Source organism: Artemia sp. Qi Xiang Cuo, chromosome 15, assembly GCF_049724085.1.
Source record: "Artemia sp. Qi Xiang Cuo chromosome 15, ASM4972408v1, whole genome shotgun sequence".
Lineage (NCBI taxonomy): Eukaryota > Metazoa > Arthropoda > Branchiopoda > Anostraca > Artemiidae > Artemia > Artemia sp. Qi Xiang Cuo.
Genome location: NC_142808.1, coordinates 51,479,762 through 51,494,088, shown reverse-complemented (window position 1 = coordinate 51,494,088; position 14,327 = coordinate 51,479,762). Strand labels below are relative to the sequence as shown.

Sequence of the window (14,327 nt, the reverse complement as noted above, 5' to 3'; positions counted from 1 at the left end):
TTGGATCCAAAGAGTTAAGCAAGTGAAGTTTCTCCTGCGGTTAAAAGAGGAATGTTCACTTTTCTAGTCGATAGGGCATTGCAGGTTTGTTCACCACGTTTCCTGGATTCAGAGCTCGACTACCTTAGAATTGTTTTATTTGGGAATGGTTATCCAATTAGTTTAATAAATTCTGTAATTGAAAATCATATTAAAAAACTATCAGATGGTGACACAGCTAGAAGAAATCAAAGGTAAAATCTCGTTTACCTTGGTCTCCCATACGTAAAGGGGTTCTCAGGACACATTTCCAGAGTCCTAAAGAAAAATAACACTTACACTTTTTTTAGACCCAGTAATACTATCAGTTCCCAAATTTATCAAGGTAAAGACCCTATCCCAGAAGGTGGAAACTTTGGTGTCTACAGAATTCTATGCTCGTGTGGTCTTTGGTACATCGGAAGAACGCACCAACAACTTATGGATAGATTAAATCAACACTCTACCTCAATTGATAACACCGGAAAATTTTGACCCTGTCCTTGCAGAACATATCTCTGATTTTTTGGAACATACTATTTTATTTAACTAAGCTAGTTTAATTTCACAAGACAAAGTTTTTGTCAAGAACCACAGGAAAGTGGTTGAAATATTTAAATACCAACAGTTAGGTCTAGCTTTAAACAGAGATTCCGGTGATTTAAGAATAAACGAGTCATATTTCGGTTTTTCTCAGAAGATAAGCCGGTACTTTAGTACTCCCTGAAAAAAACCTTGAACCACTTTCCCAAAAATATAATCATACACGTGAACAGCCCCTTCGATTTCAAAGGGTGTCTGCAAGAAATGCAATAATTAAAAGAAGAAATTAGATGTCATAGTTCTCTAACTTATTTAATTGCTGGTTCGTTCTGTTCTTCAGTGAATGAATTGTTTTCTTTCAACTTCTCAGTTGTTCGCTAGTATCTGTCGATGGCAGTTCATAATTCTTTGAATTTTGCGCAAATGGCGGATATTGGCGGATGACTCGCTTTTATGGTTGTTAGGCATTTGGTTTTAATTCTTGTAAATTATTGCTTTTACTGAATTTTATCCATCTTTTAATTGCTTGGTTTTTTCATTGTTTTTTTTTTGTTTCTTTTCCCATTAACTTTCCGCGTTTGTTTTTTTTTGTTTTTTTTTTCTTCAGCACTTTCCTTGAATACATTATTTAGTTTCGCGCTGAAGAAGAGAGGCGGTTGTCCTCTCGAAATATTCGCTTTGTTTGTTTATTCGGTATACTCGTTTGGCCTTAAAAACCCCATTATTGATCGTTTCCTTTTCTTATATTATGCAAAAAAAACACTTAATGTACCAAAAATCGTAAACACTACCAGGAATGTTAATAAAAAGCTAATTTAGCAAAATTTCTCACTTTAAAACAGTAAAGTTAACTTAAAAAAACTAACATCAAAGACTGTGAAATAAACACAAATCTATAAAGAATAGAGGGTATAATACGCCTTAAAAACAGGGGAAAACTCTTTCTGGGTTTTTAAGGTTGCAAATAGTCTGAACCAGGACATGGAAATATCAGCGGGCAAAAGAAGTGGACGGGGTTGTTCTTCAACTATATAGGTTTTACAATTATACAGGTAAAACATAGAGGTTTTTTCAAATAATATTCAGTCAGAAACTTTATATTAAACTATAAATTGGATTGCTTTTCCTGGAATGACTGGTGTAACAATTATTCAGATTACACTTATAAGAAATCTCTAGCAAATAGCTTGCAAATAGCACATCTAATATCTTGCAAATAGCACATTTAAACGGTTTCTATCCGGTATGTGCTCTTTGATGCGTCTTTAAAGTGCTTGATACAGAAAAGCTCTTGTCACATATATCACATTTGAATGGTTTCTCGCCAGTATGAACTCTTCGGTGCTCATTTAATTTGTCAGCTCGAGAGAAACAATTCTCACATATATCACATTTAAACGGTTTGTGACCAGTGTGGACTTTTTTATGCCTGTTTAAATCATTTGATTCAGAAAAGCTCTTGTCGCATACATCACATTTGAATGGTTTCTCACCAGTGTGGACTTTTTGATGCCTCTTCAAAGTGTTTGATTCAGAAAAGCTCTTGTCACACACATCACATTTGAATGGTTTTTCACCAGTGTGGACTGTTTGATGCCTGTTCAAAGTACTTGATTGAGAAAATCTCTTGTCACATACATCACATTTGAATGGTTTCTCACCAGTGTGGACTTTTTGATGCCTATTCAAATGGCTTGATACAGAAAAGCTCTTGTCACATATATAACATTTAAATGGTTTTCCACCAGTATGTACCCTCTGGTGTGTAATAAAATCCCTTGATTTAGAAAAACAATATTTGCGCACATCACATTTATATTGTCCTTCTCCTGCCTGTAATGCATGATAACTTTCGTTCTTTCTGTGCTTTTTACTCTGTTGACCACCATCAAAATAAGTTTTCTTCCTGCTTAAACTTTTTGGATCAGGTTCAGATTCACTGGAAGTTTCTATGAGTGTTTTTGCATCACTAGATGAAGGACCATCAACTCCAATAACTAAAAAATGAAGGGATAGAAAAAACCAAAAAAAAAGAATAACTTACCAAGAAAAAAATCCTACACACCCAAAAAATGAAAACCAGAATTTAAAAATAGCAAACAAATATTTTTGATTAATTTCAAGCATAATAACCTACGCACTGCAACAATAATATTTTGGGGAATTGCCTCTTTATTTACAAAACTTAATATTCACATAATTAATTTATGATTATCAAAGAAAAGAAAAATAGAGAAAAAAGAATAATAATAATAAAAAATAATCACCATTGTAATAGTGTTGTAAAATTACTGTAAAATAAAACTCGGTAAGTAATATTGCTAAAATTGGTAAAATAAGGTAAAATATGGTACTCCTTAGGAAAAATAGGGTATAATTGGTTTTCTAGATTTAACCTCCCTTCATCGAAAGTTTTATAGATTTAATTAACTGTTTAGTTTATTCCTTTAGTAATCTTGTGCCTAGGGTAATAACTCAGCTATTGGACAGTGCCTAATTTCAGAAATCCATTTTGAAAAAAAAATTATAATAAAATGAATGAATCGAATTTACAATTATTTGGTAGTAAAACCATATTAGTCATTTTTTTTACATTTCAACCTAAGAAGTGTCACCCAAACAGTCTGGTATATTTAAATAGCCGCATTCAGCGGTATTTCTCATATCCTATACATGTTATTTTTCATTTATTTATAAAAGTACCGAATAGAAGTAAAAGAGGTTTGTAACATTGATTAACACAGCAGTGGATCATAATAACAGAATATTCAGCCACTTTTACAGTCATTAAGACTGTCTTCAACAGGATTTGCCTCCAACGGGAACCGGCCAGAAAACGCCGGCCCCCAGGGAAAAGACTTAGACAACTTTAATATTTGGACCAAATGGCTTCCCACATTAGTTTAGAAAGGCAATTGAAATTAAAAAAAAAACAAAAAAAACATAAATAGAGACTTTGGTTTAGAGATACGGGAAATATTCCTATAAACCCCACTTACAAAAACTTAAAATTAAAGGATTCAAATAATATTTTTTTTCAGTTTAAATTAAGATCATCTGACCACACTTTTAACGAAAATTAGGTCAGTACACAAGCTAAGTCAATCACTATGCAGAGAATTCTTACCCAATCTAAGTGGTGAAAAGTCTTTCATTTACTCTGGCTTGGTTTTTTTATTTGTTTGATTCAGTCTTTCTTCTGCTAGGTTAGAGTTAATTCCAAAGATTAGTTTTCCTTCTTTGTAATTATTTATTTTCTTGTTTTTATGTGTCCATCCAGCTTGTAGCCCTTTCTGTCTCTCTAATTTCCACTTTTTCAGTCCTTGGCAAATCCCATATTTTCATTTTAACATCCATGGTCAGATAATATATTTATATCAATAAAGATTACAAACTAATCATTACTACAAACTTTCTTAACATTGGACGATCACGTCCAATGTTAAGAAATATAATCCGGGTTGCAGCGGTAGCTAGCAACCTAGTAAGAGACGACCACGTCCACTGTTAAGAAATATAAAAACCCATATCCGGGTTGCAGCGGTAGCTAGCAACCTAGTAAGAGACGATCACGTCCAATGTTAAGAAATATAAAAACCCATAGTTCCTAAAAAAGGAGTCAGATCAAAACAAAAAGCACACCATTAGAACCGCTTTGTCCGAAACCCCTGTATAGGAAACTTTCTGTCCCTTGGCTTGAACAGAAAGGGACATATATTGGCTTGAAAATCAAGAAAAGTGGCAGCTACTACAACATTCTTCCTAAACGAGATATTTTTTTTTCTTTTTTTCTTTTGTAACTAAAATAAATTGTTTCTAAAAGAGAATAAATTTTTCCACCAAAAACTGCATTTTCGATGTCTTTTCACACTGCATCCGGGTTGCAGCGGTAGCTAGCAACCTAGTAAGAGACGATCACGTCCAATGTTAAGAAATATAAAAACCCATAGTTCTTAACAAAGGAGTCAGATCAAAACAAAAAGTACACCATTAGAATCGCCTTGTCCGAAACCCCTGTATAGGAAACTTTCTGTCCCTTGGCTTGAACAGCAAGGGAAATATATTGGCTTGAAAATCAAGCAAATTGACTTTTACCACGTTATTCTCCCCAAACGGGATATTTTTTTCTTTTTTCTTTCTTTTCCAGAGATAGCTTGGCACTGGAACATCGTAGAGGGTTGTTCAATAGCTCATTTTAAAGGAAATTAATTGGGTTAAAAACCTTTTGGAACTAAAATAAATTATTTCTAAAAGAGAATAAATTTTTCCAATAAAAACTGTATTTTTGATGCAGTGACGTCATAATTACTATATAAGAAACGTCAAAACTGTAAATGGTCTCATTCATGAATATCACAATAAGAGACGATCACGTCCAATGCTAACATAACAATAAAGAACGAACTCTAATTAAATTTTGTTATTACAATAAAGAGCGTGTATGGGCGTGAGGAGTGGTTATATCATCATAGTAGTAGCTATAGCTGCAATCTAGTAAAAGTCCAATTGCCAAAGCCAAAAGCGGTGGCGTAATCTTGTGAAAGTTCAGGGTTGCAGCGGTAGCTAGCAACCTAGTAAGAGACGTTCACATCCCGTAGTAAAAACAAAATAGCCCATAACTCCTAAAACTACAGTCAGATCAAAAAAGAAGTCCAAAATTAGAATTGCTTTTTCCAACACCCTTATTTAGGAAAATAACAGCCCTTGGCTTGAATAACAAGGAAAATATATTGGTTTGAATTACAGTAAAGAACGATCTCTCTCCCATAATAACTGATATGTTACATTAAAAGACGATCATTGGATCCGGGTTGCAGCGGTAGCTAGCAACCTAGTAAGATATAGTAAAGAACGAACTCTTGCCCTTAGTTACCTATGTCTTGTCAAATTAGCTAATTAATTTCACCTGATTTTGTTTTAAAAATAATTCCCACACCGGGATTTGAACCCAAGCCAATTGGTTGAAAGCCAACTATTCTAAACCACTAGGCCATATGAGATATGTGTAAAAAGCTAATTAATTGTTTTATGATATCTTATAGCATAAATCTCATCGGATATAGCTGAAACCTAGTAAAGAACAAACCACGGCACATAGTAACTAAAACTTTTAGAATAAAGATTATATTAAAGAACGACCTTTAGTCCATAGTAATGTCAAACAGTTCGTGGTAAATATGATAAAGAACAAACTCTTGCTTATACTAAATCCGGGTTGCAGCGGTAGCTAGCAACCTAGTAAGAGACGATCACGTCCAATGTTAAGAAATATAAAAACCCATAGCTCCTAAAAAAGGAGTCAGATCAAAACAAAAAGTACACCATTAGAACCGCCTTGTCCGAAACCCCTTTATTGGAAGCTTTCTGTCCCTTGGCTTGAACAGCAATGTTTAATAGAGAGGAGGAGTGACCTGTACAAAAATTATGTGAGTGAAAGATCACATGAAAACAAGAGAAATGTAAAGAAAGTCCAGAAAGCATTAAAATGTGAATTAAGGAGGTTTGAAGAGGAGGCCACGGATGAAATTACCAAAGATGTAGAAGATGCAGCCAGACGGTAAAATAGTAATATCTTGTATGGTATACGAATAAATTGAGAGGGAATTGTCAATCTAGTTATAATAAAGATCGAACTCTTCCCTATACTAACTTGCATACGCAACTTCAATATAGTTAAGATTACAGTATTTATATTATACATCATTATAAATTATAAAAGGTTCAACTGTTCGAAGATTATAGAGTTTAAAATTTTCCCACACCGGGAATCGAACCCGAGCCTGTTAAGAGAAAGTTAACTAGCCTAGCCACTAGACCATATGGAACCATAAAGAAGTATGATTTAAGAGCCATATGCATATTATTATTTCACCATACCAATCATAATAAGGCCAAAACAAAATCGTCGACTTGCAACCTTACTTTTGACACATTAGTTAAATCTTCATCAGGCTTAAAAAATGTTTTGCTAGTTTTACATGAAAGAACGAACCTTAGCCCATAGTAGCAGAAATAAGAATATCTAGGTTGCATTGGTAGCTAGCAACCTATTACATAATTCGGGTTTAAGTGGTAGCTAGCAACCTAGTAAGAAACGCCAAATTAAAAGATGATCATTAGAAGAACAAACAATTGCTTATATTGGACTTAGTTAGCTGCCTGATTCTTTGTGGTTCGTCTCTTACTATTCCAAAGAAGAAAAAGCCGTAGGCTTTTTCCTGTTTATAATAATTTATAATAAAGAACGACCTCTTGCCTCTACTATATTTTATAGGCCACTGAACTATAGTATAGGCTAGTAAAGTTATATTTAAGGTCAATATAATCAAATTTTCCATTAAAAGACGATCATTGGAATAAAAACCCATTGCATACATTTGATGTAGTTAGCTACTTGATTGTTTGAGGATAGTCTCTTACTATTTCAAAGAAGAAAAAGCCTTAGGCTTTTTCCTGTTTGTAATCAATTAGAAAGAGCTCTACCTTTAAAATGAGTTACGTAGTGCTTTGAGTTGATTGAAAACTTATAAGTAAGAAAGAAAATAATTACCTGGAAATCTCTGTTGTTAAATAAATTTACCTAAAGGATCGACATAGTTAATCATAAAATTTATATTAAAGAACGACATTTTATGCATGATGACGCAACACAAATCATCCGGGTTGCAGCAGTAGCTAGCAACCTAGTAAGAGACGATCACGTTCAATGGTAAGAAATATAAAAACCTATAACTCCTAATCTGGGTTGCAGCGGTATTACAGTAAAGAACGATCTCTCGCCCATAGTAACTGATATATATTGGTTCCAGGGGTAGCTGCAAGCTATTCAGATTGTAGTCACATTAATCCGGGTTGCAGCGGTAGCTAGCAACCTAGTAAGAGACGATCACGTCCAATGTTAAGAAATATAAAAACCCATAGTTCCTAACAAAGGAGTCAGATCAAAACAAAAAGTACACCATTGGAACCGCCTTGTCCGAAACCCCTGTATAGGAAACTTTCTGTCCCTTGGCTTGAACAGCAAGGGAAATATATTGGCTTGAAAATCAAGAAAATTGACTTTAACCACGTTATTCTCCCCAAACGGGATATTTTTTTCTTTTTTCTTTTTTTTGTTTCTTTTCCACAGATAGCTTGGCACTGGAACATCGTAGAGGGTTGTTCAATAGCTCATTTTAAAGCAAATTAATTGGGTTAAAAATCTATAGTAACTAAAATAAATTATTTCTAAAAGAGAATAAATTTTTCCACCAAAAACTGCATTTTTGATGTCTTTTCACACTGCAGTCTTTCAAACATAATCGTATACCAGTGGTAAGATTTGAACCCACGCCTCCGAAGAGACTGGTGGCTAACACCAGTGTCTTGGACCACTCGGCCAGGCTACCTCTCATAAATAAATATATATGTGAATTTGGGTTGCAGCAGTAGCTAGCAACCTAGTAAGAGACAATCAGTCCCATGCTAAGAAATATAACAAAACTCCTAAAAATAGAGTAAGATCAAAACGAAAGTACATCATTGAAACTACCTTGTCTGAAACCCTACTAGATAAATAATGAATGTCGTCATAGCTTTATATTAGATTAGAGCTATGACGTGAATAGAAAAACACGAAATTATATTGTTGTTTCTGAAGACGTCATGAAATAATATCATTGCGCTATGACGTCAATAAAATCATTACGCTGTGACGTCATAATTACTACTTAAGAACAACAAAGATGTAAATTTTCTCAGTCTTGATTAGAATAATGGTTAGATCGAAGCAAGCTATACGCAATTTGAAAAAACAGTACTACACAAACAACAGAGATAGTATCTTGAAAAGAGAAAAGCAAAAATATTCAACCGACCAGGCGCATCGAGAAGTATACATTAAAGAACGAACTTTAGTCCATAGTTTATATTAAAGGACGACCTCATGCCTATACTAAATTTTATACGCCACTATTGAATTATAGTAAAGGTTAGTAATTCCACAGATAGCTTGGCACTGGAACATCGTAGAGAGTTGTTCAATGGCTCATTTTAAAGGAAATTAATGGGGTTAAAAATATTATATTAAAAGACGATCATTAGAAGAACAAACCATTGCATACATTGAACTTAGTTAGCTCCCTTATTCTTTGAGAGTCGTCTCTTACTACTCCAAAGAAGAGAAAGCCGTAGGCTTTTTCCTGTTTGTAATCAGGGTTTACATAATCTGGGTTGTTCTTACAGTAAAGAACGATCTCTCGCCCATAGTAACTGATATACGGTGGTTCTAGGGGTAGCTACAAGCCATCCAGATTGTAGTGGTATCCGGGTTGAAGCGGCAGCTGTAACCCGGAGTCTCTTTGCTTAAAAACAAAGAAAATATGTCGGTTTGTATTAAACAAAAATCCGGGTTGCAGCGGTAGCTAGCAACCTAGTAAGAGACGATCACGTCCAATGTTAAGAAATATAAAAACCCATAGTTCTTAAAAAAAGAGTCAGATCAAAACAAAAAGTACACCATTAGAACCGCCTTGTCCGAAACCCCTGCATAGTAAAATTTCTGTCCCTTGGCTTGAACAGCAAGGGAAATATATTGGCTTGAAAATCAAGAAAAGTGGCAGCTACTACAAGATTCTGCCTAAACGGGATATTTTTTTCTTTTTTTCTTTTTTTTTCTTTTGTATCCAGAGATAGCTTGGCACTGGAACATCGTAGAGGATTGTTCAATAGCTCATTTTAAAGGAAATTAATTGGGTTAAAAATCTATAATAACTAAAATAAATTATTTCTAAAAGAGAATATTATAATAAAGAACGAATATTGTGTACTAATAACCATATATGACTTAATTAGCGACGTGACGTAAAAATTAAAAAAATTAATTTTTATTTTATTTTCGTTTTTAGTTCAGAATCGCTAAAGTTATAAACTGAAAAAATATTTATGGTGTCTGAACAATAGTTTTAATCTTTTAATTTAGACTAGAAAAATACCTGAAATTACAATAAGGAACGAACTTTAACCCATAGTAACTTAAGTATTAAATCAAACGGTTCGTTGTCATAGTAAAGAGCTGTGTAATGGCTCATTTTAAAGGAAACTGCTGTATATAGAAACCTTTTGTAATTAAAAAAATTAATTATTATTATAAAACAAATTATTACGATGTGGTAAAGAACTAACTCTAGGCGATAGCAACTAATTTAATTTTGAAAAGAAAGAATTACAGCAGAAACCTAAATGGTAGTATAAGTAAGCTACATTTAATAACGACCGTCCACCAGGATTTGAACTCGGATCGCAGGATTCAAAGTCTTAAGTGCTAACCACTACACCAAGAAATGTTCATATAAGAAAGAATTTTAACAATATATGATAACTTAAAGACCAAACTCTATCCATCAGTATTGTCTATCAGATCGTTTTAACGAACTTTATAGCAATTTTATACATTAAAAGACGATCATTGGAATAAGAAATTATTGCATACATTGGACTTAGTTAGCTACTTGATCGTTTGAGGTTCGTCTCTTACTATTTCAAAGAAGAAAAAGCCGTAGGCTTTTTCCTGTTTGTAATCCGGGTTGCAGCGGTAGCTAGCAACCTAGTAAGAGACGATCAGGTCCAATGTTAAGAAATATAAAAACCCATAGTTCTTAAAAAAGAGTCAGATCAAAACAAAAAGTACACCATTAGAACCGTCTTGTCCGAAACTTCTGCATAGTAAAATTTCTGTCCCTTGGCTTGAACAGCAAGGGAAATATATTGGCTTGAAAATCAAGAAAAGTGGCAGCTACTACAACATTCTGCCTAAACGGGATATTTTTTTCTTTTTTTTTTCTTTTTCTTTTTCTTTTTTTGTATCCAGAGATAGCTTGGCACTGGAACATCGTAGAGGGTTGTTCAATAGCTCATTTTAAAGGAAATTAATTGGATTAAAAATCAATAGTAACTAAAATAAATTATTTCTAACAGAGAATAAATTTTTCCACCAAAAACTGCATTTTGATGTCTTTTCACACTGCAGTCTTTCAAACATAATCGTATACCAGCGGTAAGAATTGAACCCACGCCTCTGAAGAGACCGGTGGCTAACACCAGTGCCTTGGACCACTCGGCCAGGCTGCCTCTCATAAATTTATAATAAAGATCGAACTCTTCCCTATACTAACTTGCATACGCAACTTCACTATAGTTAAGATTACAGTATTTATATTATGCATCATTACAGTAAAGAACGATCTCTCTCCCATAGTAACTGATATGTTATATTAAAAGACGATCATTGGAATAAAAATTTATTGCATGCATTGGACTTAGTTAGCTACTTGATCGTTTGAGGTTCGTCTCTTACTATTTCAAAGAAGAAAAAGCCGTAGGCTTTTTCCTGTTTGTAATATTTTCCTGTTTGTTATCAGGGTTACAGCAGTATCTGGGTTGCAGCGGTATTACATTAAGGGACGATCATTGCAATAACAAACCATTGCAGACTTTGGACTTAGTTAGCTACTTGATTGTTTGAGGTTCGTCTCTTACTATTTCAAAGAAGAAAAAGCCGTAGGCTCTTTCCTGTTTGTAATCATACAGATAGCTTGGCACTGGAACATCGTAGAGAGTTCTTCAATAGCTCATTTTAAAGGAAATTAATTGGATTAAAAATCTTTAGTAACTAAAATAAATTATTTCTAAAAGAGAATTATAATAAAGAACAAACTCATGCCTGTACTAACTGTAAAGTACATTAAGGAACGAACTGAAGCCAATAGTAAGTGAAGTATTAAAAGGAATCATTATATGGTTATAATAAAAATTCCCTGCAACGGGAAATCAAACCCCGTTCACCAGCATGACAAGCAGGTATGCTTCCCATTGTACCATCAGAGACTTATGAAAAATAAGGTACATACAAGACATGATAAGAAGCTCGTTAATACACTAAAAAATTATATAAGAAATCGTTCTGGTTAATCATAAATGGGGATTATGAAAGTTTCATCGGTATAATCCGGGTTGCAGCGGTAGCTAGCAATCTAGTAAGAGACGATCACGTCCAATGTTAAGAAATATAAAAACCCATAGTTCCTAACAAAGGAGTCAGATCAAAACAAAAAGTACACCATTAGAACCGCCTTGTCCGAAACCCCTGTATAGGAAACTTTCTGTCCCTTGGCTTGAACAGCAAGGGAAATATATTGGCTTGAAAATCAAGAAAATTGACTTTAACCACGTTATTCTCCCCAAACGGGATATTTTTTTCTTTTTTTTTCTTTTCCAGAGATAGCTTGGCACTGGAACATCGTAGAGGGTTGTTCAATAGCTCATTTTAAAGGAAATTATTTGGGTTAAAAATCAATAGTAACTAAAATAAATTATTTGTAAAAGAGAATAAATTTTTCCACCAAAAACTGCATTTTTGATGTCTTTATAAACATCGAACTCTTACCTATACTAACTTGCATACGCAACTTCACTATAGTTAAGATTACAATATTTATATTATGCATCATTATAAATTAATAAAAGGTTCAAATGTTCGAAGATTATAGAGTTAAAAATTTTCCCACCCCGGGAATCGAACCCGAGCCTGTTAAGTGAAAGTTAACTATCCTAGCCACTAGACCATATTGAACCATAAAGAAGTATGATTTAAGAGCCATTACAATAAAGAGCGTGTATGGGCGTGAGGAGTGGTTATATCATCATAGTAGTAGCTATAGCTGCAATCTAGTAAAAGTCCAATTGCCAAAGCCAAAAGCGGTGGCGTAATCTTGTGAAAGTTCAGGGTTGAAGCGGTAGCTAGCAACCTAGTAAGAGATGATCACGTCTCATAATAAAAACAAAATAGCCCATAACTCCTAAAACTACAGTCAGATAAAAAAAGAAGTCCAAAATTAGAATTGCTTTTTCCAACACCCTTATTTAGGATTACAGTAAAGAACGACCTCTTGCGTATACTCTCCGGGTTGCAGCGGTTGCTAGCAACCTAGTAAGAGACGATCACGTCCAATGTTAAGAAATATAAAAACCCATAGCTGCTAAGAAATGAGTCAGATCAAAACAAAAAGTACACCATTAGAATCGCCTTATCCGAAACCCCTGTATAGAAAAACTTTCTGTCCCTTGGCTTGAGAACAGCAAGGGAAATATATTGGCTTGAAAATCAAGAAAAGTTGCAGCTACTACAACATTCTGCCTAAACGGGATATTTTTTTTCTCTTTTGTTTCCAGAGATAGCTTTGTACTGGAACATCGTAGAGAGTTTTTCAATAGCTCATTTTAAAGGAAATTATTTGATTACAAATCTATAGTAACTAAAATAAATTATTTCTAAAAGAGAATAAATTATTCTACGAAAAACTGCATTTTTAATACCTTTTCACACTGCAGTCTTTCAAACAAAATCGTATACCAGCGGTAAGATTTGAACTCACGCCTCCGAAGAGACTGGTGGCTAACACCAGTGCCTTGGACCACTCGGCCAGGCTGCCTCTCATAAATATATATGTGAGTTTGGGTTGCAGCAGTAGCTAGCAACCTAGTAAGAGACGATCAGCCCAATGCTAAGAAATATAAAAACCCATAACTCCTGAAAAAAGATTAAGGTCATCCGGGTTGCAGCGGTAGCTAGCAACCTAGTAAGAGACGATCACGTCCAATGTTAAGAAATATAAAAACCCATAGTTCTTAAAAAAAGAGTCAGATCAAAACAAAAAGTACACCATTAGAACCGCCTTGTCCGAAACTTCTGCATAGTAAAATTTCTGTCCCTTGGCTTGAACAGCAAGGGAAATATATTGGCTTGAAAATCAAGAAAAGTGGCAGCTACTACAACATTCTGCCTAAACGGGATATTTTTTTCTTTTTTTTTCTTTTTTTTTCTTTTTTTGTATCCAGAGATAGTTTGGCACTGGAACATCGTAGAGGGTTGTTCAATAGCTCATTTTAAAGGAAATTAATTGGGTTAAAAATCTATAGTAACTAAAATAAATTATTTCTAAAAGAGAATAAATTTTTCCACCAAAAACTGCATTTTGATGTCTTTTCACACTGCAGTCTTTCAAACATAATCGTATACCAGCGGTAAGAATTGAACCCACGCCTCTGAAGAGACTGGTGGCTAACACCAGTGCCTTGGACCACTCGGCCAGGCTGCCTCTCATAAATTTATAATAAAGATCGAACTCTTCCCTATACTAACTTGCATGCTCAACTTTACTATAGTTAAGATTACAGTATTTATATTATGCATCATTATAAATTATAAAAGGTTCAAATGTTCGAAGATTATAGAGTTAAAAATTTTCCCACCCCGGGAATCGAACCCGAGCCTGTTAAGTGAAAGTTAACTATCCTAGCCACTAGACTATATTGAACCATAAAGAAGTATGATTTAAGAGCCATATGCGTATTATTATTTCACCATACCAATTATAATAAGGCCAAAACAAAATCGTCGACTTGCAACCTTACTTTTGACACATTAGTTAAATCTTTATCAGGCTTAAAAAATGTTTTGCTAGTTTTACATGAAAGAACGAACCTTAGTCCATATATAATAAAGAACGACACCTTGCCCATGTTAACTTAAACATAAATAGGGATTATGTAATTTCCAATAGTATCATGGCTGTAGAGATGGCTGAAACCTAGTTACAATAAAAAACGATCATTGGAATAACAAAAATTGCATACCTTTGGAATTAGCTGACTACTTGATTATTTGAGACTCGTCTCTTACTATTTAAAAGAAGAAAAAGCCGTAGGCTTTTTCCTGTTATTATAATAAA

The 14,327-nt window shown here is 34.0% G+C and overlaps 2 protein-coding genes across 4 annotated transcripts in view; both read right to left on the bottom strand.

Moving 5' to 3' along the window:
• Positions 1–14,327, bottom strand: part of LOC148943826 (uncharacterized) — a 606,774-nt gene that overhangs the window by 500,105 nt on the left and 92,342 nt on the right.
• Positions 1,320–14,327, bottom strand: part of LOC148943827 (uncharacterized) — a 105,337-nt gene continuing 92,329 nt past the window's right edge. For all 3 annotated transcript variants that reach the window (XM_089101704.1, XM_089101705.1, XM_089101703.1), the window contains one exon: positions 1,320–2,558. In XM_089101704.1, the coding sequence (XP_088957830.1) occupies positions 1,798–2,558 (761 nt within the window). In that variant the 3' untranslated portion in view covers positions 1,320–1,797. The remainder of the gene's footprint in view (positions 2,559–14,327) is intronic.